General features: G+C 38.9%; 1 protein-coding gene across 1 annotated transcript; it reads right to left on the reverse strand.

Annotated features, from left to right (window-relative positions):
* Positions 1-16,946: 16,946 nt before the first annotated feature.
* Positions 16,947-27,421, reverse strand: LOC128740164 (uncharacterized). Its single transcript, XM_053835689.1, has 5 exons — positions 27,230-27,421; positions 26,056-27,163; positions 24,699-25,928; positions 22,705-24,650; positions 16,947-17,150 (listed from the first exon to the last, which is right to left on the reverse strand). Exons 1-5 carry the CDS (start codon positions 27,419-27,421, stop codon positions 16,947-16,949), a joined length of 4,680 nt encoding a protein of 1,559 aa, XP_053691664.1.
* Between the last annotated feature and the right edge of the window lie 244 nt (positions 27,422-27,665).

Raw genomic sequence — 27,665 nt, forward strand, 5'->3', positions numbered from 1 at the left:
TAAACTTGATGTGCCACAATTTATAAATCTGCTAAACCTCTAGACTTTAGTAACTTGAATCAATTACACTGACTTGACGCTATGAAACACAGCGAAGCACTGAATTCTTTTTTTTTTTCATCTCTTTGCATCTTGCTATATCCGTCGTGGGTAGGTATAATACACAAGAAACGTGTCGCGCGCGGTTGGAAACTGGTGGTTGTGCTTTAGTTTGAATTATATTTACGACGATCGCTCAGATACTGCTCGATATATACTTGTTGTCACCACTTGATGCTACACCGTTCTTTGCAAGCCAGTTCCTTACATGAAAGTATATATTTTCTTAGATATTTTTTTCTAACATTACCTATTTATCGGGAAAAATAATATACATGATAGTAAGGAGCAATACATTATAATTTCAGGCGTTTACTTGTCGTCTACTAATTTTTGATGCTTTTGGAGCTACAGAGCCGCATATGTATTTTATTTTGAATTGACAATATGAGAAATGTGTTATAACAGATTTCTTGACATTTTGATATTAATATCACAACATTTTGACCATGCATTCAAAAGTTATCATCTATTAAAAATAAAAATTCAGGAAAATTAAAAAAAAATATTGCGAGAAAAAATGATATCTAGAACAAAATGATTTACCCAAAAAATTTTGTATGTATAATTTGCGTGCTTTATTTCAATTTTGTAATGTATCTAAATTCTAAAAATATCTGGATAGAGCGCTAGACATTGGGAAATAAAAAAAGAGAATAAACTTTTTTTTTTGACTTGGCGCTCCTCCAGACAATTACACGGTGTGACAAAAAAAATTTTTTTTAATATACTTTGCAAGTGACCTAGTGTACGTTGTTAGTCGCACCTAGTACATCATTAAAACACATATGACATTATCCTAACACCCCCAAAATTTCAAGTTATTGCAAAAAAAAAAAATACGTTTTTTGGCTAGGTGTACTCATACTATCATCAATAACTCAATAATTTTTCAAGCAATTTTAAGTGTTTTATACATTTTTGGAAAGCTTAGAGAACAAGCTTTCAGAATATACACACAATCGCTATGGTTCTACAAAAGTTAGATGAGATTTTTTCAATTAAATATGAAATTTAACTACAAAAATGAAATTTTTCTCACTTTAGGAGTGGTTAAAGTGACCTTAAAAATAACCCACATTCCTGAGCTCAACATCACTTGTTTTATATTCAATCCTAAGACTTTGGTCAAAATTTCAGCCAAATCGGTCAACATTTGCAAATTTGAGACCATTTTTAAGAGTTGTAGAATTTGTTGCTTCTCATATATCACCCGCCTAATCTTACATCGTGTACAACAGCGGTTCCCAAATGGGGGTTCGCGAACCCCCAGGGGTTCGCCAAAACTTTAGTTCACTGCAGAATAGTATAGGGAAATCCGTCAGGGGGTACGCGGACCAAAAAAAAGTTGGGAACCGCTGGTGTACAAGATGTTCAGTTTCTCAGAAAAAATCTCATCTAACTTTTGTAGAACCATAGTGAATGTGTATATATTCTGAAAGCTTGTTCTCTTTCCAAAAATGTATAAAACACTAAAAATTGCTTGAAAAAATATTGAGTTATTCATGATAGTATGTGCACACCTAGCCAAAAAACGATTTTTTGCAATAACTTGAAATTTTGGGGATAGTAGGAAGATTTCAAATGTGTTCTTATGATGTACTAGGTGTGACTAACAACGTACACTAGGTCATTTGAGAAGTATTTTTTCCGTGTAACACCGTGTTATTTTTGCATGAAAACACTTGGGCTTCTTTTGAATGTACTTCCATGAAAAAATTGTCATTAGCTTGATTGCATCGTTTTTACGATGTTGCCCGTTAGAGGGTTAAAATATTAATCATAAACTGAAATAATAATAGTCATGGATCAAATAGAGGTCATTACACTTGTTTCCCGTTTGATTTCTTCTACGTTTGTACCGTAAGTTCGAGTATTTTTAAACTAGGGAACAGGAGGGTATTTTGGCATATTTGTAAATTCTGCCTATTTTGCTTTTGTTTCGCTAAATAAATACTTTGCCGATTTACAACAGCACCAACCCAACAGATAGTCGAATTTGGTGGATACGTCGCTCGCTTAATAAGGGGGTCGTGCAGTCTCCTTTTGTTCAGCGCCTCTATGGTTAAAAGCTACATTAGTACCAGCGAACCAAATGCTCTGGCGGGTGTTGTGGGTTCGAATCCGGTTAGAATCTCAGATTATAGCTTAGATCGACCCATGCACTTTTCAGCATTGGACAAAAGGTAGGAGTCACAACGACTACTTGTTAAGCGTAGCTACAAATAACCACTCCCCCTCACTTTTCCGCTCTTTCTCCTCCATTCTAAAAATTTCACTACTTTCGTCTACTGTTCCTTCATCAATTGTAAAAGAACAACCGTTTCAGAAAGATATTAATTTTAGAACTAGTTTCCCAAAAATAAAACTAATCTACTGTTTGTTGTTAAAAGAACATGAAAAGCACTGTTCTTCCACTAGAATTAGGCCTAGGCCAAAAAAAACAGAAGCAACCGCTTAACGTATTGTAAATACCCTCCCGTACCCCACCTTTAGCCAACATATTCCAGAAGATTACTCAATTTTAAAATAAGTAGGGTAAGGTGGGGCAAGTCGATACTTTAGCATTATCCTAGCCAATGATTTTTTCATATAGTACCTATTAAAGTGATGTTCTTTTACAATCGTCATAATTCGTAATATCGTCTATTCGTTTCCCACAGGAAAATTTGAATGTAAAATCTCTGGATTTCTTACGTGTTACCGTGAACGCAGGTAATTCCGGTCACTCAACTAAAGTAACCGATTTTTAGAAGATTGAACTAGAAGCCATAGGTAATGAGAATCCACATGAGCAAAGCTTGCACCTGAACTAACTAATTTCAAATCAATCTTTTGGAAATCGGCTACTTTAGTTAAGTGATTGGAATTAGGAATTGATAGGAATTATCTACCTTCACGGTAAGCAAAACGAAGCAGTTTTCCGGCATTTTATTTTTTGTCTAATATAAGTTTTATTTTGTTTCATTTATTTTTATCACCAATTTTGAAATATAAAAAGCGTTTTTCTGCCGTAACAATGAATAATTTCTCTTTCTGTAAACAATTTACAAAGGTTTTCGATAAAACATTTCGCGTTTTGTTAAGTGACATATTTTGCCCCGCACTTTGACCCATTTTCCCCCTCACTTTTTGAGAACTTAAAATAAAAAGTTTTTAAAATGTATTCACAAAAATATAGTGTCGCCAGCACTAAATTGGAGTTCGGAATAAGTGGCAAACATTTTTTCTTCTGTACATTTGACCTAGTGTCGGAAGTAGTGTGCTGTATGGCGCGTCTTATTTCGGACCCAACTGAAGGAAAGTAATGGAAGCAAATATTGCGACATTTGCCCGTATTTAGAGTACCCCGATTTACACGATTATCACAGTCGAATCTCGCACACGATTTCACTCAAGGAAAACGAAGTGAAACAAAAGGGCAAGAAGGAAAAAGAAGTCAAACGTATAAGTTGATTAAACTAAAAGCCACTTTAGTGTCAGATTAACAGTGCAAAATGCGGTATGTTGCATTATACTGTATTAACAATATAGTTCACTCCGCTATAATCCTGAAGACACGACTACTAGCGCCATTGCGGCATAAAAGGCTACCAAAGCACACCGTAAATTCGACACGTCTATCGGAAACAACTCAACTTTCAGTATAGAGTTTAGCCTATTCTAGATAGAATGAACAAAAGTTCGAATGTAAACCAAGCGGACGAGTTATTTTCTGCTGGACCAGTATCAGAAAATCAGCTCTCGCTCGGTTTGTTCACGCTTGCCACATTCTCTGGTTTGTTGGTTCTATCTTCAATTCGCGACTACGAAGCTCCATCATCCCTTTTACACTCATGGAATTGCGCATACGAAGATAGAATCAACAAAAGGGCGAATGCCGCAAGCGTAAAAAACCATTTGAGAGTTGATTTTGCTAGGCTCGTCCAGCAAAAAATAACCCACGCGTTTTGTTTACACCTGCGGCATTCGCCCTTTTGCTAACTCTATCGAGAAATGGGAGAATAAATCTAGATAGAATTAACAAAAGGGCTAATGTCGCAAATGTAAACAAAACGAGTGAGAGTTACTTTTTGCTGGACCAGCATAGGAAAATCAACCCTCACTCGGTTTGTTTACGCTTGCGACATTCGCCCTTTTGTTAATTCTATCTTCAAATGAAGAATTATTATCAAAAATCTTTCTGTTCTCCACGCTCTTTAATTGACTGAAGTTTTTGGAGCGTCTTAGTAGAATACGAAACCTAAAATTAAAAAAGAAGTAAACTTATCCAATTTAATTCTACTATGTATGAATATTTTATTCACGACAGATACGTATTTCGCCTACGACTTGCAGGCCTCCTCAGTGTTCGAAAACAGACACTGAGGAGGCCTGCAAGTCGTAGGCGAAATACGTATCTGTCGTGAATAAAATATGCATAGGGGCCATCCAGATACCACGTGGACAGAAAAATACCAATTTTCAACCCTCCCGTCCCCCACCGTGGACAAGCGTGGACTTTGACTCAACTTCTACCTCCCTCCCTTTTTGTCCACGTGGACTTTTTTTTCTTATGTGTAATTTAACAACACAGAAATGCATGGTGCTAAATTTTGTTTTCGACTTGATTTATGCAGTATTTATAAAAAACTACAAGGTATACAGCCCTAAGGGCTGTACGAAAGGATGACGTAGGACTGTATCAGATCATCAGATCAAAGACTAATGTAAACTGCATTTCTGGCATATTATAAGAATCTGTGAGTTCCGTTGTTTAAGTGAATGTTTAAAAGAGAAGAGCGAAATATTCAGATTCAATTCTTCATTTAATGCAATGGTGGCTTTGAAAATACGTGGACGGGGGTTCATAAGTACAATGCCTGCAACCTTTGAGACATAGAAAATTTCTTTTAAAAATCACTCGTGTGCATCAGAAAGGTTGAAATGGTAATGAATTATCCCCCTCCCACAGGGGTGAGGGGTCTCAAAGCATCATAAAATAAATAAATTCATGCCTCCAAAAAACTCCACAAGCCAAATTTGGTGTCATTTGCTTGATTAGTTCTCGAGTTATGAAGAAATTTGTATTTCATTTGTATGGGATCTCCCCTTCTTAAAGAAAGCAAAGGTTCTAATCCTATGGTGGATTAAAAATCCCCCCCCCCTCCCCTGTTAAAAGACGGATGGGTCTCATTATACTATAGAAAAAATTCCTGCCTTCTAAAACCCCCACATGCCGAATTTGGTTTCATTTGCTTGATTAGTTCTAGAGTTTTGAGGAAATTTGTATTTCATTTGTATGGGAGCCCCCCTTCTTAAAAGAAGAAGGGGTCTCAGTACACCATAGAAAAACATCTTACCTCCAAAAACCCCCACAAGCCAATTTTGGTTCCTTTTGCTCGAATAGTTCTCGAGTTATGAGGAAATTTGAATATTATTTGTATGAGTGCCCCCCTTCTAAAGAGGGGAGGGGTCTTAATTTACCATAGAAAAAATCTTGCCTTCTGAAACCCCTGCATTCCAAATTTGGTTCCATTTGCTTGATTAGTTCTAGAGTTTTGAGGAAATTTGTATTTCATTTGTACAGGAGCCCCCTTCTTAGAAGGAGAAGAGGTCTCAATACACCGTAGAAAATTAATCCTACCTTCTGAAACCCCCACATGCCAAATTTGGTCTCATTTGCTTGATTAGTTCTCGAGTTTTGAGGAAATTTGTGTTTCAATTGTATAAGAGCCCTCCCCCCTCTTACGCCCACCTTAAAATTGCTCTCTTACTCCCCTAAAAAATTGCTGGTCATTTTATCTATCCAACGACATATAAATTGTTCAGTTTCGTTTAGTGGTTTAGTAGTTATTAGCATTTGAAATCTTTCATTCAAACGTTACACTTCTATTTTCGTTTTCACAAAGTGCTGCCCAGTCCCAGTACAGTAAACAAAGACGTAGTCCCACGTCAAAAACAAACGCTCCAGTCTAAAGGCTGACACAATGTAATTTTGAGTCGCTGCGGAAATTAGGGTTTTTCCGTGCATTTTCTGTCAAATTTTCGCAGCGTTAAAATCCGTATGCAAGGTGTTAGGACCTGAATTCTTCTGTTCATAGTAATCTTGTCTACAGCAAATTATTATCGACTGCAAGAAAGTCAGTTTCAGTTTGACTTTTGGTTGATGATTCTTCTCCGTCAAGAGTATCCCTGTCTAACTAGAGCATCTCAGCTTTTCCGTCTATTTCAACACAACACAGGACCTTTCCGATGCGACGCGGTTCGTAAAATCTTCTGAAGACAAATCCTTCCGTAATGCTCGGTTCATGTGTTTACGTCGACATATGCCTCATCAGAAGATAAAACTTTATTTGAGTCTATAAACAATCACTGATCAATGGTTATGTATAATTAATTCAATATTTCTGTTTCTACCCGAGCAGGAGCGAAGAGCAAAATGATATAAAAACAATATCAAACTGTGTTATAATGGTATATTTTGTTATTGAATAAATATGGTGATACATTGATACCACATTTTGTTATTAAGTAGAAATTTAAAACAGTGGTTGTAAGATGAGTTTAATAACTGATTTTGTTATCATATCTTATTTTGCCTTAAAATGACATTCGATATATTTCATACAATTTTTTTTATTGATTAAAAAGATTTTAGATTATAAATATTTTATAAAATGATTTTTTAACATCTCATATACTACTGCATTTGTTATTCAATACCTTAATAATACTAAAATATGTTATTTCAAACTCTGAATACAGTCATGTTATTGCTTTATTATTCAAATAACACAAGTAGTTATTCTTTTGGCCTTAAAGGAGTAAAATTTTGATATTATTTTTTGTTATTTTACCAACTATGTCAGCCAAAACAAGACCAAATTTTGATATGAGTTATTCGATTTCCAATAACACATTTTGATATTATTTTGCTCTTCGCTCCTGCTCGGGTAATTTCTGTTTTTGGTATGAAAAAAAACTTGTCCACGTGGAAATTTACGATACCCCCTTCCGTGGACAAGCGTGGACATTTCCATACCCCCACCCCCCTCTAAACTGTCCACGTGGTATATGGATGGCCCCATAGTAGAATTAAATTGGATAAGTTTTCTTCTTTTTTTAATTTTAGGCACACTTTAATGATTTCCTGTCCTTGCTTGTTTTAAAGACTAAACATTTACTGGTGGCAGCATCTTATTTTCGTAGCCGCGTATTAAGTGAAAATTTGCTAGACGGTTTAAAATAAAAACGTTGATACAATTTAAACATTCGATTGGATCGCTAAAACCAAGACTTTTGTCAATTTTTCGTATAACAAACTTATCTGATTAGTTTTACTATTGTTCAAGTGCTAAATTGGTAAAATGGGTCGCATACCCGAGCAAAGTTCCATAACATAAAAATAGCAAAATTTGTTGTCCTGTGATCAAGTTTTGATAACAGGATTTAGTAAAAACTTGTATGAATTAAGTGACAACATAACAAAAATAGTTCGGCATGATATCAAGTTTATACTATACTTAGTTATCGGTGATAGCAAATGAAGTCCAAATTTTGTTATCGAATTTCTTCACTATTGAGAACATGTGTTGTTATCATGATGTTATCTAAATAACAAAAAATCTTCTTTACCATAGTCTACTATATCGACATTTTGTCTCGGCTAACTGCCAAAAAAACTAAAAATAATTGTCGAGAGTTTCAACAGGGGCCCCGAAAAAACCTCCCAGGCGTAATACTTATTCTACCGGCTGGGATTGATCTCACGCCTTAGAGCGTCCTACGCAACTACCTTACCTGTGCACTACAACTGCTCTTGTATGTTACTGGGTTAAAAGCGCATGTGCTTTGGCCAATTCGCTAATATGGCGGTGACGTTATGGCACTGCACGATCTCTTTTACACTCGCAGTACTGCCCATATGGAACTGTGCGAGAAAATTGTTCAACAGTTTTCTGTCTTTTTTATTCTCTCCCCCTTCCCCCTGCGTCGCAGTAAATGGCTTCGCTGTCAAAGTGTCAACCATAGATTGAAGTCTGCTATAAATAGAAGAAAGCTTTGAGTATGTCGACGAGTATTGTACAATCGCGGTGTTTTTTTTTTCGAGTTTGGTTACGCGTCAGTTGCAATTTCCATTCTAATTCGAAGCTCATTATTAGTAAACTGAATTCAAAGAATAGAAACTTTACTACAAAACAGACTGACAGAACTCTGCTGGATTCCGGGTCATGCTGGAGTCAAGGTTATGAAGCAGCTACAGCACTCGTGCGCTAATTTCACGTCCTCTAGTCGCACCGTCTTTTAATTGCACGTTCGCTAGTTGCACGATAGTGCAACTAAAAACAGTTATCTGTCAAACGGCACGTGGTTTCCTAGGTGGTTGCTATAAACAAAAATACAGCGTTGCCGAATAAAAGCTCTCTTCTTCGTTACGTAGATATATTAAAAGCAAATTAATTTAAATTCTGCTAAACTTTGTAATGAATTGGTCACGTTTTCCTTAAGCTTTTGGTTCGTTTGTAAAGATTTAACTGTTTTTCTCAAAATTTAGCGAACGTTTGAGTGCATGTGAAGAATTTTTTACGGTGATAACGTATCACGTTTTACAATAAATATTGGCAGCCTCCGTGCAATTAAAAAACGAAATTCGCTAGTAGGATCACCTCATTCGTGCAATTAGCGAACGAGTGCTGTAATCAATTATCCGCTAACGCTAGAAACAATACACCAATTTCAACAGCGATTCCGGCAGAAGTCGCTATGAAAAAAATGAAACGTAAGATCCAACAACATTCGGACAACCAGTGATTTTCAATGCAAGATGTAAAACTGCGAGAAGTGAAATTGGAAACTAAAAAATGGGTAGACTGCAGCTCCGCCTGTGATCAACGTATTCTAACCGGACTGGAAATTGGACATACGAGACTAACACATAGCTTTCTACTTAACAAAGACTCACCACCATTATGCGACTGTTGCGAAACCACAATTAACGTACGACACCTTCTCCTCGACTGCAGAAAATATACAGACGCCAAAAGAAAATGTAATATTGACGAACTAACACTACAAAGACTCCTATGTAACGAAAGTTATAGTGAAGAAAAAGTGATAAAGTACTTAAAAGAATATAACTTGTACAATCAATCACGAAACTGTAAGAAAATGAACGCTAACTCTCTTTTGGTACTGGCACGAATGCATCCCTGATGTAGTGTCTAAAATTAATAAAAAATTGGATTACTGCGGTTTTTTCACCAATTTTTAAATTCGAGCGGTTTTTTCGACGACTTTTAGATTTTAAATAGCTTTCTAGGTGATTTTTGAATTAACGTGGTTTTTTACAGAATTTTTCGAATTAACATGATTTTTTTAAACGGTTTTACGTGCCATGTATCCCTTGTGGAAAAAAGACGAGTAATACACAAAAACCAGAATAGGAAAATTTCAAAATAAATATTAAAAAAAAGCGAACACATTTTCATTCGAGCAAGTTTAATTAGTAATAAATTATAAAGAAAATTTTAAAAATATTCATAACTTTGACAATTATTTAATGGCGAGCATGTTAGTATGAAAGTATGTTAGTAGGAATTTCCCGTTTTATCCTGCTATACAACAAATTCATGAAAGTAAATATTTTGTATAGGAATCACACGCGTGTGAACATTTCTCATTTGATCTCGCATAATAACTTTGAGCTAAAACAATCTGCCAAACTAATTGACAACGCCAAAAGGCGACGGTGGACATCAAAGGGTTAATATATTAGTTCTTTTTATTAAAAACTCCCAATGATTTGATAGTATTTTAACTTGTTTAGAGGGATTATTACGGATAACCTACCTTGATATCCGTGTACCATATCATGTTATATAGAAATATTCATTAAATAACATCAATATAACATATTGAGTTATCCGTTAACAAAACAAGTTATCTTGTAGATATCGCTTAATGATCAAACTTTGCTCGGGTATACTGTGCATTTTCTGGATGTTCCAGTTGAAAAGAACGTCCCTCCAGTGTTTCCTTTTCCGAATGAATTCTATCAAAAGGTAAACTATTTCAGGAATATTTCGATTTTCAGTTATGATCCTATTTTATTATATATTTAGGCAAACGGATACGTGGGTAAAGTCTTGTCGCAACCCGTCAAACAGTAAAAATATTCTGATTTGTTCCCTATATTTTCATGAATCCGATTTCCAATCCTGATAAACGTCAAGGGTTAATACAACAAAGCATGAATGAAATTTTTTTTTGCGAGTTGATGGACTGCAGCGTATTGCTAATTAGTTCTCGGCCCGCCTCGCGAGTCAACCATGCAAAATAAGCCGACCGTTCTAACCATTGCGGGTCAGTTGAACGCCGTTCCTCGGACCAAGAGGACTTAAGTTGCCTGAATTAAACTCGAGGTTTTTGTCGGTGAATTATCATGTCATAGTCATCGTATTCAGTCGTCTCGTTTTTTGTCCGTGTCTGACTTCTGGCCCTTGCTTTCTGGGTTTTTAATATGCGCATTACTATTTTAACCTTTCTACCGCGCATCATTCATTTCCCATAGCGTGATGATTCTGTTCACTCTTGTCCTATAATATTTACAAAAAACCGTAATACAAAATATGTTGTAAAGACAAACCGCGTTAATTCAGAAATCGTCACAAAATAGACCGTGCTGATTCAAAGTCGTCGAAAACCCGCTCAAATTCAAAAATCGCGGAAAAACCGCGTCAATTCGATGATGTAAACAAACCGTGTTAATTCAAAAATGGTCATAAAAAACCGTGTTAACTCCAAAATTGCCATAAAAACGCGCGATAATTCGAAAATCGTAAAAAAGTGTAAATAGAGGCTTGAGATGTAAGTATGAGACTAACCTAGATATTCGAAAGTTTTCTTGTAAAACCAGTACCACGAAAATGAAGGTAACATTTTTTTTATAAATGTAATATAATGGTAACGGTACTACACAATCAACCATAAGTTGATAATTTATATCTAAAAAATATGCACATGCGAGATTTAAAGTGACTCGAAAACCTCGTGACAAATTTGAAGTTATTATACCTGAAAACAAAAATCAGGCATAATGAAACAAACCAATATACAGGCCGGACTTGATTATCCGAGAATTCCATTAACCGGGGATTCGATTATCCGGGGACTCGATTATCCGGGTTTATAGACTCGATTATCCGGGTGAAAAAAAAACTATTTTTTTTCGATGATTTATTTTAAACCTTAATGTTATAGTTTTCATGCTACATGATGATTCTTATTTAACAAGTATTGATTCACCTCCCTAAAGCTACAAAATTCCTTTCTTATATCCCTTTTATCGGCGAACAATACAAAAATAAATCTTGTGATAAGGAAATCAATTTTTTTACTTAAAAATCATCATCATCATCATGATAATCATCATCATCATCATCATCATCGTAATCATTGATAAAAAAATTGCAAAAAAGGTCTCTTATGACTTTAGGGGAGATTGATCAATAATAAAAGAAATCATTTATAATACCTAAATATTGCAAATCATAACACACAAAAAATAATTTTGTACAAAAAAAAATCAGTGGAAAAAATCGTAAGAAAGGAATTTTCTGACTTTTGGGATGATAGATCAATAATAAATAATACATTTATGATACCTAAAAGTCAAAAAACTTGACATACCAAAAAAAAATTTTGTTCCAAAAATAATGATTCGATTATCCGGGTGATTCGATTATCCGGGCTGAAAATAAAAATGATCACCCGGATAATCGAGTCCGGGCTTTAGTCCCTAAGTTGATAAGCATTTCCTCATATCAACGCTAATATGCAAAGATATTGCGCCCTACACGCTTACAGCAGAGCATGAATGAAAAATTATGACAATTATAAATTATTTGTTTTTAGTTTATTCCAGCACGCTACTGACTTGTCAAAAATGTTGGTCAAGTATTATGAACACGTCCGCCATTATGGTTCGTAAAAAGCTGGATAGTTTCTACTATTCATAATTAATTTTTATATCGAATGATACAATCTAGAAGGATGACGTCATAGGGTTAGAGAAATCCAACCCCCGGGCAGCAACCATGTTTCCTGAAACCGCCACATTTTGAGGTGGCGCTACATACGTTTTGCTTTTAATAAGCAGCATTCACACAACAGTAGAAGTGACGCGACTGAAGTGACCAAGCCATCGAAACTTAACCACGTATACGTTACACCACAACTACCCGACCAAAGCGCACCCGAAGTCAAGACGTCAGCGAAAACCCAGCCGGGACCCATAGCAACAAACCGAGGAACCAAACCATCAACGCAACCATCGATCAACAACCGATGACGACTGCAAGACCCGATCGAACCACGCGGACAAAGGTTGAATCAGAATCGAACCACCCGAGGAAACGACGCATCAGCAGATTCAGTAGATATAAGCCTTATAGAATTAATTTTCAATTCAGTCTTGTGTGTAGTTAGGAACGATCAAGTGTTAAAAGTATAGTGAATAAATTTTTTTATGCTAACGTGAAACTTTATAGCATAATTGGCGCAGTCTTAAGGCAAGTGGTTAAACGAAGTGAACAGTGTTAACAGAGCGAACATCTAGTAGCACAATCACCAAGTCTACAAAGGAGGATTAATCCCGCCACTTGGAACCCGACACTATCTACCCAGGCTCCAGGAAATGAAAATAATCTACCTGTAAGTAATCCACGACTTTTAATCAAAAACCATACTAATTCAGAGGTGCGAGCCCCCACCAGCGGTAAGCAGACACCTGAAATATCACAAAAGAAAAAATAAAACTAACTAACCACTAATCGCGAAAGCGCAGTGTAAGTGAATAAAGTGAATATCGTACTCGTACTCAAGCATGGCTGAATTTAAATCAGACCTTTCGGATACGGAACTGGACGATGTTCAACCAGTTCCGATTCCACAAATTACAGTTGAAAGTTTGCTCCAGCACATTAAGAGCCTAACCAACAACCAAAACGAACTAATCGGTCAGATTAGACACTTGAAAGCAAAAGCTGAGGATCCCTTCTTACAATTTAGGACCCCAGACCCCATTAAAAACTTAGCAACATTTGCGGGTAATAAAAAAGAGACACACGCTTGGCTAGAGGACGCCGAAAATACTCTTGATCTTTTTAAAAGCTATCAAGACGAACCGGTGTATAGTCAACTGGTCAGGGCAGTGAAAAATAAAATTACGGGAGAAGCAAAAGAAATTTTGATTGCTGCTGGTAACCCGAACGGTTGGGCAGAAATCAAGGAAGTAATTTTAAACTCCTACGGAGACAGACGCGATCTAACGTCGCATATTCAATCCTTGTTCTACATTACCCAAGGAAAAAAGACGTTAACTGAATATTATAACAAAATAAAGACCATCGATACTGCTATCAAATCAACAGCAGCAATGATGGAGGACTACGTTAACTCAACAAAAGCAATAAATAGCCTAGTGAGCTTAATAACGCTCACCAGATTTATAGGCGGACTGACGGATGATTTACCAATGCATGTCAGAAGCTACAGGCCAAAAAGCCTGGAGGAGGCTTATACCATCACAACGCAATACGCGAATGCTGCATACAGACAAAAATTTAATAAAAGACCGCCATCCGACCATATCAACAAAAACGTTAGACAAACAAATTCTAACTTTAATAATCCAAATGTACCTCTCGTTAACATTTCAAAACCGCCTACAAATTTTAATAACAATAGTAACCAATTCATCGCAAAACCGTCCACCTCAAATTTCAATAACCCACATACAAAATCTTATGGGTCCGGAAAATTTAAAACAAGAGCCGCCCCACCGGACGACGACGTTTCGATGAGAACGGCAAGGTCTCATACAGAGGTTAACAACCATGAAACCGAACGCAAAAACTGCGAGGACGAATTTGACACCTCACAGCAACAAGACGAAAACGTGCTTAACTCGGACGACGACGATTACTTTGTCGACGAGGAATTAAATTTTCACGTGGAAGAAGCACCACAAAGAAAAAAAATAACAAAAAATGACAACAATTTCGTTCCGTACATAACTATCCAAACTTCAAAAGGTGAAATGAAATTTTTGATCGACACAGGAGCGAACAAAAATTACATATCGCCAGCACACGTAAATATTGAAAACTGTAAGATAGAGCCAACATCAAAAGTGACCAATATAAAAGGCACACACATCATAGATAAATCGGCATCATTTGACCCATTTCAAATTAACAAAAAATTAAAATTTTTCATTTTCGAATTTCATAAATTTTTTGATGGACTCATTGGATACGAGTCACTACGAGATCTCAATGCGAAAATCGATGTTAGCAAAAACATTTTGAAAATCGGTAGAAAGACCTTCCATATGAAAAAGAGATTCCCCGAAAAACATAAAATAAACTTAACAGAACAAAAATTTCAATTTGTAAAAATCAGAACAAAAAATGATGGAGATTTTCTCGTAAAAGAAGAAAAACCTTTCGACAATTTTTCAATATTACCAGGCCTCTACAGAAGCACAAACAACGTAGCTTTTATAGCAGTGCAAAATCACTCAGAAACATCGATCGAAATTAACGCAAACGAACTCAAACTTTCTAATGACTTAGATAAAGAAATTGAAAATGACCCGTTCGACCTGATGGATTTACCAAAAACGGTCGACCCTGCGAAATACACATTTAGAGACGATCACATGAATGATGAAGAGAAGCATGCCCTCAAGAAAGTGATCAACAACTATAGAGACGTTCTTTACGTGGAGACAGATAAACTGTCGTTCACCCACAAAATAAAGCACAACGTCAGAACGGTCGACAATGTGCCAGTACACTCCAAATCGTACAAATATCCTTACGTATACGAAAGTGAGGTACAAGACCAAATAAAGAAAATGCTTGCGGACGGAATAATCAAGGAATCTATATCACCATACACCTCTCCTGTATGGGTAGTCCCAAAGAAACCTGATGCGTCTGGCAAAAAGAAATTTCGTTTAGTCATTGATTATAGAAAACTTAATGAAAAAACAATCAATGATAAATATCCCATACCAGAAATCACGGATATTCTGGATAAATTAGGTAAAGCAAAATACTTCTCAACGATCGATTTGGTTTCTGGCTTCCACCAAATTCAGTTGGCAAAGGAAGATACAGAAAAAACCGCTTTTTCGGTAAACGGTGGCAAATACGAATTCACTCGTATGCCATTCGGATTAAAGAACGCCCCAGCGACGTTTCAAAGAGTCATGGACTGCATTCTAAGAGACTTAATCGGAGTATGCTGCTTCGTCTACATGGACGATATAATTGTCTTCTCCAGCTCCCTTCAAGAACACGCAAAAAAATCTATCTCAAGTGCTTGAAAAATTAAAGGACGCGAGATTAAAAATTCAACTTGACAAATGCGAGTTTTTTAGAAAAGAAACTCAGTTTTTAGGTCATACAGTCTCTGAAGACGGAGTACGACCAAATAGCGACAAAATAGAAGCTATTAAACAATGGCCACTACCTTCAAGTGAAAAAGAAATAAGGCAATTTTTAGGAATGCTCGGTTACTACAGGCGATTTATCAAGGATTTCGCAAAAATCGTTAAACCACTAACAGCACTCCTCAGGAAAGAAACTGAATTTGAAATTACACCCGAAATAAAAAGGTGTTTTGAAAAATGTAAAGAACTTTTAATGCTTGACCCGGTATTAGCTTACCCAGATTTCAATAAAGAATTTTTACTGACAACAGACGCAAGCGACTATGCCATAGGCGCTGTGTTGTCACAAGGACCGATAGGGCGTGACAGACCTATCGCATATGCTTCAAGGACATTAAACCAAACAGAAGAGCGCTACTCAACGACAGAGAAAGAATTCCTGGCAATTGTATGGGCAGTGAAACACTTCAGACCTTATCTTTATGGAAGGAAGTTTAAAATGTTCACAGACCACCAACCACTAACTTTCTCAGTTAGTAACGCAAACCATAGAATTATTAGAGGAAAATTGGCTTTAGAAGAATTTGATTATGAACTTATCTATAAACCAGGCAAACAAAACGTAGTCGCCGACGCATTGTCACGCGTAAATTTGAAAAACCATTTAAACATGCATTCGCAATCATCGCTATCTTTAAACGTTGAACCGTCTGAGCGAGCAGCAGAAGATTCGGATGATGAAAGCGACATAATGACGGTACACTCGGCAGACACAAGCGACGATTATTTTATCAGATATACCGAAAGGCCAATCAATGTTTTCAGAACGCAAGTTTTATTTAAAATTGGTAATATAGAGTTATCAGCGTACGAGCAAGTCTTTCCAAAATTCCATAGACACACAATTGTCAGAAAAGAATACACCGAAGAAAACGTGGTAGAAATATTAAAACGAACCCTCAACCCGAAGGGTGTAAATTGCTTAAAAGTCCCCGTGTCACTAGCACAATTGGTCCAAGAAACTTACAAAAAACACTTCTCAAGTAATAATATATACAAAGTTTTCATTTCAGAAACCTTACTGGATGACATAAGAATGGAAGAAGAGCAGGATGAAACCATAAGAAACATACACCACTATGGGCATCGTGGCATAAAGGAAAATAAGAACCAAATAATGCAAACCCATTTTTTCCCACAACTCGACCGAAAACTCAAAATTTTTATCAATTCATGTGATATTTGCAAAAAAGCTAAATATGACAGAAAACCACCGAAACTAATAAGAAAGAGTATATTTGGAGAAAAACCTTTCGATCGAGTTCATATAGACATTTTCTTTTTAAAAGGGCAAAAATGGCTCACTATAGTCGACTCCTTTTCCAAATTCGCAAACATCATCCCATTAACCACTAGAACTATCATTGACATAAAAACCGCGATTACCGAGCACATTCGACAGTTCGGAAGACCGAAGACTATAGTATGTGACCAAGAGCCATCTTTTAGGTCTATAGACTTCGTAGGATTCCTTAACGATCTCGGAATCGAAATACACTTCGCGAGTGGATCGAACTCGAACGGTATAGTGGAACGGTTCCACTCGACACTAATAGAAATTTTCCGCACGAATAAGGCGAAGTTTAACAATCTGACGATAAACGAACAAATAAACATCGTAATAGACATCTACAACAATAGCTTCCATTCAGCCATCAAAAACCAACCGCGAAACTTAATATTCAATAACTCAGGAACAACAAATATGGAAGAGATATCGGAAACAGCAAAAAAATTACAGTCAGCGGTAAAAATCGAACTAAATAGGCGAAAAAACGAATATGAACAACAGCACGAAACTAACAAAAAACCCACAAATCTTTACCCTGGCGACATTAAGTATATTAAAAACTCACAACGCCTAACAAAAGATAAAGACCCATTTAAAACTACAACCGTTAAAACCAACAATGAACTAACATTTGAAGATGTCAACGACATCAAAATACATAAAAACAGAATAAAAAACTAACCAATAAACCAATCATTTAATTCTCGTTACAGTTTACCATTCATCGCCTTAATAAACAGTACCAAATTTAAAGATGTATCCCATAACAATGGCATAATAGCCATAAAGCTAAAACAAGTCAGGATAAGGTTAGGATTTGAGAGGATTATACATAAAATTAACATCCAATCTATCGAGAATAACATAGACTATATCGAAAGAACAGCTGAAAACCTGAAAATCATTGACCATTTACGTAACACACTAGATTTCAAAATCCAATATGCTAGAGGAAAATTAATGAGTTTGTATTCCCACAGAACCAGAAGAGCACTAGTCAATGCATTAGGATCAGTGATAAAATTGTTAGCAGGCAATCCAGACAATGACGATCTAGAAATCATAAATCAGAGTTTAGGTACCCTAGCAAAACAGGAAAATTCAATCTCGAAATCTCTATCAAGACAAATAATCATCAATGAAAAAATACAAAACAAAATCAATAATATTACGGATATTCTCAAAAAGATTAACAAACACATCGTAGAGCAAAGGAACAGTTCGTTAACTGTTAGGGCCGATTTGGAATACATCAACCTGATCATAAACCTTGACTTAATAATCCAAATTCTTAGTAATATAGAAGAACAAATAGAATTTGCCAAATTTAGCGTTTTAAACAGGAATTTATTCTCATTTGAAGAGAAAAAAATATATTTTTAACAGACTAAATGCACAGAAACTAAAATTAGATTACTTAGACCAAATATTTCAGTATAGCTCAGGAAGCGTAATTGTAGGCCGAGGCGAAATTCTAATACTGGTGAAAATACCCATTCTGGACGACAACGAGTTCGATCTGATCAACATTCAACCGCTCAACATAAATAACACACGAATCCACACAAACATAAAGCTGGTGGCAAAGCATGGAGACTCCATTTACAAACAGACTGAACATTGCGGCATATGTGAAAAGACAACTCTTCTCGAGGACGAATGCATCTATAACCTCTTAAATCACCGCACACCAAAATGCGACATAAAACCCGTTAGACAAACTACCCGTGTAGAAGAAATCAAGAAAGGAATCATACTTATTGACACAAACGAAAAAGTACTGATTTCCGATTCATGCAACAGCTCTAGATTGATCAACACTCCGACAATCATAGAAGCAAACAATTGCACAATAAAAGTGATGAACATTACATACAATAGCCAAGTCTCTCTGGAAAATAACGAAGAATACCTCCTTCCAGTGTTCGGAAGCAAGATGATACAACTAAACTACACGGAAGAACAAAACGAGTTCTCTCACCTCAAATTGGAAAATTTGAACAGCCTCCAGGACGTAAAACTGGATTTGCATCGTTCTAAAAGAAGAACAACCATCGGAGGAGGAATCCTATTCATACTAATCATTATCTGCTCTCTTACTATTTATATTATCAACAGAAAAATCAAATCAAAGGAAGAATCCTTTCTAGAAGTCCATAACCATGCTGGAACCACCACGGAACCTAAAGACCCTATCAAGCAAATTAAACCGACACCATTACCAAGTCTCATCCTTTTCGGTAAATCGCCCGAGGACGGACGACAATCTAAGAGGGGAGGCGTTACACCACAACTACCCGACCAAAGCGCACCCGAAGTCAAGACGTCAGCGAAAACCCAGCCGGGACCCATAGCAACAAACCGAGGAACCAAACCATCAACGCAACCATCGATCAACAACCGATGACGACTGCAAGACCCGATCGAACCACGCGGACAAAGGTTGAATCAGAATCGAACCACCCGAGGAAACGACGCATCAGCAGATTCAGTAGATATAAGCCTTATAGAATTAATTTTCAATTCAGTCTTGTGTGTAGTTAGGAACGATCAAGTGTTAAAAGTATAGTGAATAAATTTTTTTATGCTAACGTGAAACTTTATAGCATATCGATTATGTGATATGGAATTAAAGATTTTTTAAGAGACTAAATAACAGTTCATTGATAATTATAATTTACATTCAACTAAGCGAAAATGTCACTGATTCAGATGATAACCTTGCGAAGATTAGTGCTGTGCTGCGTTCTTTTGCTTTAGTTCCGCGAGATGAGAGTTCCACCACGGTGTTCCTCTAGTCGTTTTAATAGTTTTTAGCGGGCAAGCTACTTCAAAAGCTTCCGCAATAAAAGATGTTGTGACATCTACAGCCACATCCAAGTCGATCGATGACTCAATTCGGTTCGAATCCTTGAAATTTCGTCGCCAGTTCCTCCTCAAAGAGTTCCCAGTCAGAAAATCTCGGATTGCGAAATGTTGCAGCGTTCAAGGAGACATCCAAATGATCAAAATATATAAAACAATGATCAGATATTGGTGTCTCATTTGAAACATGCCATTGTACCAACTCATGACTGATCCTGTTAGAGCAGAGTGTTATATCTAACACTTCCTCTCTACCAGCTCATATGAAAGTTGGACAATTGCCAATGTTGAGTATTCCAAGGTTGGTACTACTCAAATATTCCATCAAATTAGAGCCTCTCAGATTGATATCCGAGCTGCCCCAAATGATGTGATGGGCATTGGCATCACTTCCTACAATGAGCGGAAGCCCATTAGATTGGCAGTATCTCACCACATTTCTAAGATCGTCGCTGGGAGACGATTCATCGTGTGGTAAGTATGCAGAACAGTAGACATAGCGCCTATGGACATCATCCACGACGAGTTCTACTGTGACTGCACAAATATCTCGAGTAGTCAACTCAGAGATAAGGCATGCACTAATTGACCTATGCAACAATATGCATGCCCTGGGCATCAAACGAGGATTTGCTGAAAACAGCAAAGTTCTGGTTTCCAATATCCGTCGAATGAAAGTACCCCTTGCGAAAATATGGCTCCTGAACCAATGCGATGGTGACAGAGCCGTTAAAAAGTTTTTCGCATAAATACATATTTGCTGCCCGTTTGTATTGAAGATTTATTTGTGCGACTCTAACTATTTGACTAGCGGAGTATATGCACAAACAATCTCCAACACAGATCAGACAGCAAATTGTAAGCGAAGGCAATTAAGTTGGCCAGAACGCACTTGGCGTAAAACCCATAAGGGAAATTGGGCAGGACTACTATGCTGTTCTCACGAAACGCAAGGGACAACAAAGATCGACCAGAGCCAGACCAGAGCCGCGCATGGCACAGTAGGGGCAAGATGCCCAAAGCACTCCGTTCGCGACTGGCATGTTTTCACCCCTCCAGTCATTCAGTCATCGGCACGGAGATAGACCTTGACTTAGGGGCACCTGATTTGCCGACTCCCGGCAGGATCAGGTCCCGTGGGTCAATTTTTGCCCAAACGTACAATTCGGCACCAACCGCCAAAGGGCGTAAGTGCAGATTGTGTAAAACAGACCGATTAAGAGTCTCTCTCTCTGTGCTAAGCCAGCTGAGAAAATAACTCTCTCCCGGTGTGCTCACACCCCGCAGCCGCGCCCTCCGAAAAGCCTGCGCCGAACTGCATGATTAGGATAATAATTTTATCTATATTTGATTACCCTACCAAAAGAATAATAATTTGCACCAGTGATCACATTGTAAAGATATCATATTTTCATGTTATTTTTCATTAGCTTTTGTCGAAAAATTATTTGAGGAATTCGTTAAATTAGGCATCTGACATTCGGAGGCCGCAAATCGATCTGAAAACTCTAATAGGGTAAGCGTACCTTTAATGGAGGTTGTACCAATAGTGGTGGTACTTGAATATGTTATGTGAGAAAACGAAATGCTACACTCAAAAATTCTATACAGCAACTTACGTGAACTTCATGTACTAGTTAATGGGAAAATTGATAAAATTTAACGGGATTGCACGTGAACTGGTTAGTATGAGTGCGAGTTACCAACAATTCACGTGAATGTTACATGAAAAGTGTGATGGATGAGAATTACCTATGTTTTCACGTAAACTTGACGTGCTGATTTTTTTGAGTGTAGCAAATAATATACAGTTAAGGGGTTATATATAGTTAGAATTTTCGAAAAATCGATTTTCTGTTTGTACCATGATCGTAGTGTACATATATTCAAGTATGGCGCTCCATGCGCTCCCACGAACCATCCATGTGGGGCGCGGATGGTGGGTTGAAGCACCATCTGGTTTTGGCGCTGATAAACGTGACAGCACAGAAAATTTCATGCCAAACCGGCAAATGTCAACGAAGTTAAACGCATATTTGTAATCTCGTGTCTGAGCTATTGCAGAAGAAATGCGAAAAGTTGAAAGCGCGTTGCTCAAAACCGTGTTTTCAAAGTCGGTGAGCAAGATTTCTCGAATACGGCTGAACCGAATCTGTTCCGGTGGAATTTCGGGGAAGCGTAAAACGTTCTGATAGCAGTTCAATCAGCTTCAGAGCTGTAATTATATTTGTTACATTACGATTCATTTTATATAAAGGTTTGCTTACATTTTCGTATGCTTCTTATTATTTAGCCCGAAACTCTTCCCAGGACATGAAAGATGGATTACAATAGCTCCGTCCTAGTTTTAATAATTTTATGTTTAGCATTACAATTTCATATTTAGGTTAAGACTATTGCATGTACTTACAATTTAGAAACAGTTTTAATTAATTAGAATATATCCAACCGTACAAATAGTAGACGTAAGTATCTGTAATAATTATAGGTTAGGATTTCGTGCACGTACAATTATTTGAGAGTCGCAAATAACCTGTTTAAATGCTATTTTAATCACCTGACACTATACCGCCTATTTAGTATAAGAATTAGACTTTAAGTTTTAATAGAGGTAGATTTTAAGTTTTAATAATCTTCAATTTAGTAACTAAGAACAATGTTTGAGCACGTACTATTGAACTCAACCGTTTTAATAGCCACGTTTGCGCTTTATGCTCCTGATGACAGTAAAGAGACATGGCCGGCTATGCTCGCCCTGACATTCGCTCTGACAGATGCTTGGAACTCACTCATTGACAACGTCACAACGAGAGTGCCCTGTGGTGTCGTAACATCCCCCCGCCCGTGTAGTTCCGGCAGATGCAGATACCTGAAGGTCCAGGAGGGCTAGCTTTACGGCTGGTCTTGTAACTAGTCCATTCTTTGTCTTTACAACAGCGCGCCTTACTTGTCCATCAGCTGCTTTCATCACGTCCACAACCTGACCTCTCAGCCATCCGTTACGCTTCCCATCCTCGACTACTATTACCAGATCTCCAGATTCAAGCGGTTTCGTAGGTTTGAACCACTTAGTGCGCCGGGTTATCATCGGAAGATATTCGCGAACCCAGCGGGTCCAAAAATGGTTTACCAAGGTCTGCGCGAGGCGCCAACTGTCTCTCAACGTGTTCAAATTTGGGTTAATAACCAATTCCGGTTGCACGACCCCTTTGGTGCCGAAAAGTAGGAAGTGGTTTGGAGTTAATGCCGCCTGCTCCGAACACTCAAGTGGAATGTAGGTAAGTGGTCTGGAGTTGACAGTTGCTTCAGCTTCCAGAATTACCGTTTGGAAAACTTCATCACTCGGGTGATGCGGATGGTCGGCGACCACTGATATGGCTGCCTTCACGGAGCGTACCATGCGCTCCCACGAACCATCCATGTGGGGCGCGGATGGTGGGTTGAAGCACCATCTGGTTTTGGCGCTGATAAACGTGACAGCACAGTCTTCGTGAATTTGCTTTGTCAGTAAGTTACTTGCCCCCACGAAGTTCGTCCCATTATCGCTGTAGAACGCCTCCGGAAAACCTCGACGAGCTACGAAGCGTCGAATCGCCATTATACATAACTGGGTGGACAAGTTGTACACAAGCTCCAAATGTATGGCGCGTATCGCAAGGCAGGTAAATAACGCCACCCATCTCTTTACCAGACTGCGCCCTTGTTTGACTATTACTGGTCCAAAGTAGTCCACCCCCGTATGTGTGAATGGCCTCACAAACCCAGTCACTCTGGCTTCGGGTAACGATGCCATCATAGGTGGTTGTGGGGTAGCCTTTTTAATGCGACAATGCAGACAGCTCTTGGGTACTTGGCGGATCAAGCTTCGCAGGCCTGATATGAAGAATTTTTGGCGCATCTCATTGCACACCGTCTCTCCATTCGCGTGAAGAAACCGCCTATGGTACTCTCCCACTAGAAGACTGACTGCAGCGTGTTTCTTGGGTAGTAGAATCGGGTATTTTGCCTCTACCGGTATCATCGGTGCTGCTGTAATTCTGCTGTCCATCCGAATGACTCCGTCTTCATCAATGAAGGGCGAGAGGCGGTACAGCGGACTTGTATTAGGAATCGACAATGGATCTTCTGGAAACGCTCTATTATGCTTCAGAATAGATCCTTCATCAGCGTAGGCCTCATTCTGTATCTGCCGCCAGAGTAGGATTTCAGCCAACTTCAGTTCCTCCTGAGCTAAGAAAGCCGGATTATGATGTTTCTCTCCCTTGAAACGACGAACAGCTCTTATTGTATATCCAACGGTTCTCACGAGTCGGTTCCAGTTAGAGAATCTAGAAACGTCTAATAGTGGTTTTTGCTCCATACCATGAAACAAGAAAACAGCGCGGAGCTCAGAGACGATCTCCAGCTCCTTTTTCGGTAGTTTTGACGGCCAATGTTCTGGTGACTTGTACAAGAAATCCGGTGCGTTGTACCAAGTATTATTGTCGGCGAAAATATGCTCATCCTTCCACTTGGCATCAGCGGCATTGAGTTTGGATGGCACGTAATGCCATTCGTCAACGCTAGTGGTTGACAGAATCTCTCCCACTCGAACAGCCACGAATTGGTGGAAACGGCGACTGTCAGATCTTAACCAAGAGAGCACCGTCGAAGAATCGGACCACAGGAAACGTCGTATTACGGGAATATCTAGGCTCACCAGTACTTTATCCAGCATTCTTACACCGATCATCGCTGCTTGCAACTCAAGACGAGGTACGGAAACAGGTTTCAAGAGTGCGACCTTTGTTTTTGCCGCCACCAGAGTACAACGGACCTTGTTGTTGTTTACCAAACGAAGGTATAATACTGCTGCACGCGCCAATTCACTGGCGTCCATGAACAAATGAGCCTCTAAGTTGTCGAGAGTAGAACTGTGTATCTACTAGTGCTGACACCAACGACTCCAGACTGCTCGAAGTTCTTCTGGGATGGACTCATCCCAATCTGTTCCGGATCTCCAAATCAACTGCATAAGGATTTTTCCGTGCACAACAAAATGAGATATCAATCCCAAAGGGTCAAACAGCGACATAATAGTCTTCAGGACTTGCCGCTTCGTCGGTGCGACTGCACCACCAATCAGTGCTTTGATATCCTCGTTTAGGGTACTTGGATCAAAGGTGAATACGTCCTCTGTTGGCCTCCAAATCATGCCTAACACTCGCTCCGTTCCCAAGGCTTTCTCCAAATTCAAAGATACCGACGATGACGCTTTCTGTTCTCCTATTGCAGCTAGAACCTTAGTGGAATTCGAGCAAAAGTTTCGGATCTCAAATCCTGCTTGTGAGTGGACATATTTCATCTCGTTAACAAGCTGAATCGCCTCTGCTTCGGAGTCTAGGCTATCCAGGAAATCATCCACATAGTGGTTTTCTATAATCGCCTTAGCCGCCCTGGGAAATCTCTCAGCGAACTCTGACGCATTTTTGTTCTTGACGAACTGTGCCAAGCTGGGCGAGCAGGTGGCACCGAAGGTTGCTACGTTCATTACGTAGATCTGTGGAGGTAATTCCTCGGACGGCTGATACAGAAAGCTCTGCGACTGCTTGTCTTCGTTCCTTATAAGAATCTGGTGGAACATCTCTCTTATGTCGCCAACCACTGCGATGTTCCTTTGCCTGAAGCGGAGAAGTACCGCCACCAATGCAACTAATAGATCCGGTCCTGGCATCAGCATATCATTGAATGACACTTCCCCGGCTCTTGCTTTGGCATCCCATATCAACCTTATTTTATTGGGTTTTTTCGGGTTCTGTACCACACCCAGTGGTAAGTACCAAACCTTACTCGGATCCGTCGACTGGAGCTCCTCGGAAGTAATCAGAAGTGCGTATCCCTTTGATTCATACTGCGTGATCGTCTCTCTTACTTTGCCTGCCAGAACTGGATCTTTGCTAAACCGCTTCTCTAATGCCTTCATTCGTCGTACTGCTATGGGATAACTGTCAGGAAAGGAGAAGCTATCAAACTTCCACAATAATCCCGTTTCGAACAACCCGTTCACACGTCGAGTTGTGGTCTCCATAATTTCGCGCGCACGTTTGTCGTCCTTGCCTTCCGGTTTGATGGTCACACTTGATTCCTCAATAGCAAAATATTGCCGCATTTGCTCATGCAGCTCACGATTGTCTAAATCGTTATTATGGTGGAAATTCAACTGTCCCAACACAGTCTCATCAGCAGAACTCTTGCCAAAAATGCACCAACCAAGCCTCGTCTTCGTCGCTACAGGCTCGTTGTCTCCACCCTCTCGTACGCGACGTTAGCAGTCGAACGTGTTCTAGTCCAATTATAATCCCTGGCGTAGCTTCCTTGTAGCTGCGGATCGGCAGACCCTTTAGATGCGGGTGTATCTGCTGTAACTCTTCGTACTGCATTGTTTGACATGGTAGTCGAAGCTCCTGGACTGTTCGTACGTTGTTGAGCTTAAATTGCTTTCTATCGCCAGAAATCACCACAGTGACCCGTTGAGACCCTTTCTCTTCTCTCGATATGTTACCTGTCCAGCTTAACGAAAATTTGTCGGTTGGTCCAGTAATACCAAGCGCCATTGCAATGCTAGAATCCAATAAAGTAGAGGACGATCTATCATCTAGGAAGGCGAAAGACTTCATCTGCTGACCATTAGCATGGATAGTTATCGGTAAATATCTAAACAATGAGTACGCTATCGAGGAATGAAGATTTTGATGCACAATACTTTTCACGTTACTTGTTGACTGCGACTTGTTGGCTGTTTCGCCTTTGTACGGAGGATTTCTTGTCGAATGCAGCAACATGTGATGATGAATTCTGCAGCCGTCGACTCCACACTCCCTGTTGGAACGACACGGCCATTTCTTATGTGGTATGAGACAGCTCCAGTTTTTCTGTTTGATTGCCTTCCACCGACCGTCCATATCAAGCACCTTAAACTGCGTGCAATCTACTATCTCGTGGTTTACGCAGCCACAATACGTGCATATTTTTTTCACCGGTTTCGTTACCGATTTCACCGCACTAATATCTGCCTTTTCTGTTCGTATCTCCTCATAGTGAACATACAACTTCTGTTTCTCCCTTCTTGTTTTGAATGGTTTTGCGGACACACCTACCATGTCCACGGGGAGTGTCACGTCCGAAGCCATCATGACAAGCTCGGACATGAAAGCGCCAAACGTCGCCAGGTTGACATTTGTGCTGCTCCTCATGAAGGATGACCACTCCATTTTAAGCTTTTCTACCAGTTCGCAGAGCAATTTCGGATTCCAAAGGTGGTTGTTTAAATTTGCGATGGACATGTGATCTACTGCATTCTGTACGGCGAGTCCAAAGGTGATCAACGACTCAAGATTATCTACTTTTGGAGATGGAACTGCGCGTAGCTTTTGGAGAAGAGAATGTATTAGAATTTCAGGTCTTCCATACAATCTTCTCAAAGTATCTATTACTGCCGGCACTGACTGTGGCATCAGCAACCTACTCCTAACCGCCTCAAGTGCATTCCCCTTCAGACATCGCTGCAATCTAGCCAGGTTTTCTGAGTCAGTGTACCCGCATGCTTCCGTAGAATTACAGAACGCACTATGAAACAACGGCCATTCCTGAGGGTCGCCGGAAAAGTTAGGTAGATCCTTAGGCATTACTTGCCTGGCAGCTAGTTGCTCGCTGGAAAGACCCGAACCTCTCATCATCGTAGTAGAAGGTTGGGCATAACTAATCGGTGGCTCCATAGGATGTCGGAAATATCGGGAAAATCCAGTTGGATGTATTGAACTCATGCCATCTGTTACCCAGTGTGAGTTTGTTCCTTAAAGACCCGGATGTTGGGTGATACTCGATGCTAATGTAACTGGAGCATTAAATATACCGGTCGGCGCAGACAGA

Source organism: Sabethes cyaneus, chromosome 3, assembly GCF_943734655.1.
Source record: "Sabethes cyaneus chromosome 3, idSabCyanKW18_F2, whole genome shotgun sequence".
NCBI lineage: Eukaryota > Metazoa > Arthropoda > Insecta > Diptera > Culicidae > Sabethes > Sabethes cyaneus.

Coding starts and splice junctions, on each gene's coding strand:
- LOC128740164 (XM_053835689.1), bottom strand. CDS start 27,421: ATGCCTAAGGATCTACCTAACTTTTCCGGCGACCCTCAGGAATGGCCG. Junction 27,164..27,229: donor TGCCACAGTCAGTGCCGGCA/GTAATAGATACT, acceptor CTTCTCCAAAAG/CTACGCGCAGTTCCATCTCC. Junction 24,651..24,698: donor ACTTCGAGCAGTCTGGAGTC/GTTGGTGTCAGC, acceptor TCGACAACTTAG/AGGCTCATTTGTTCATGGAC.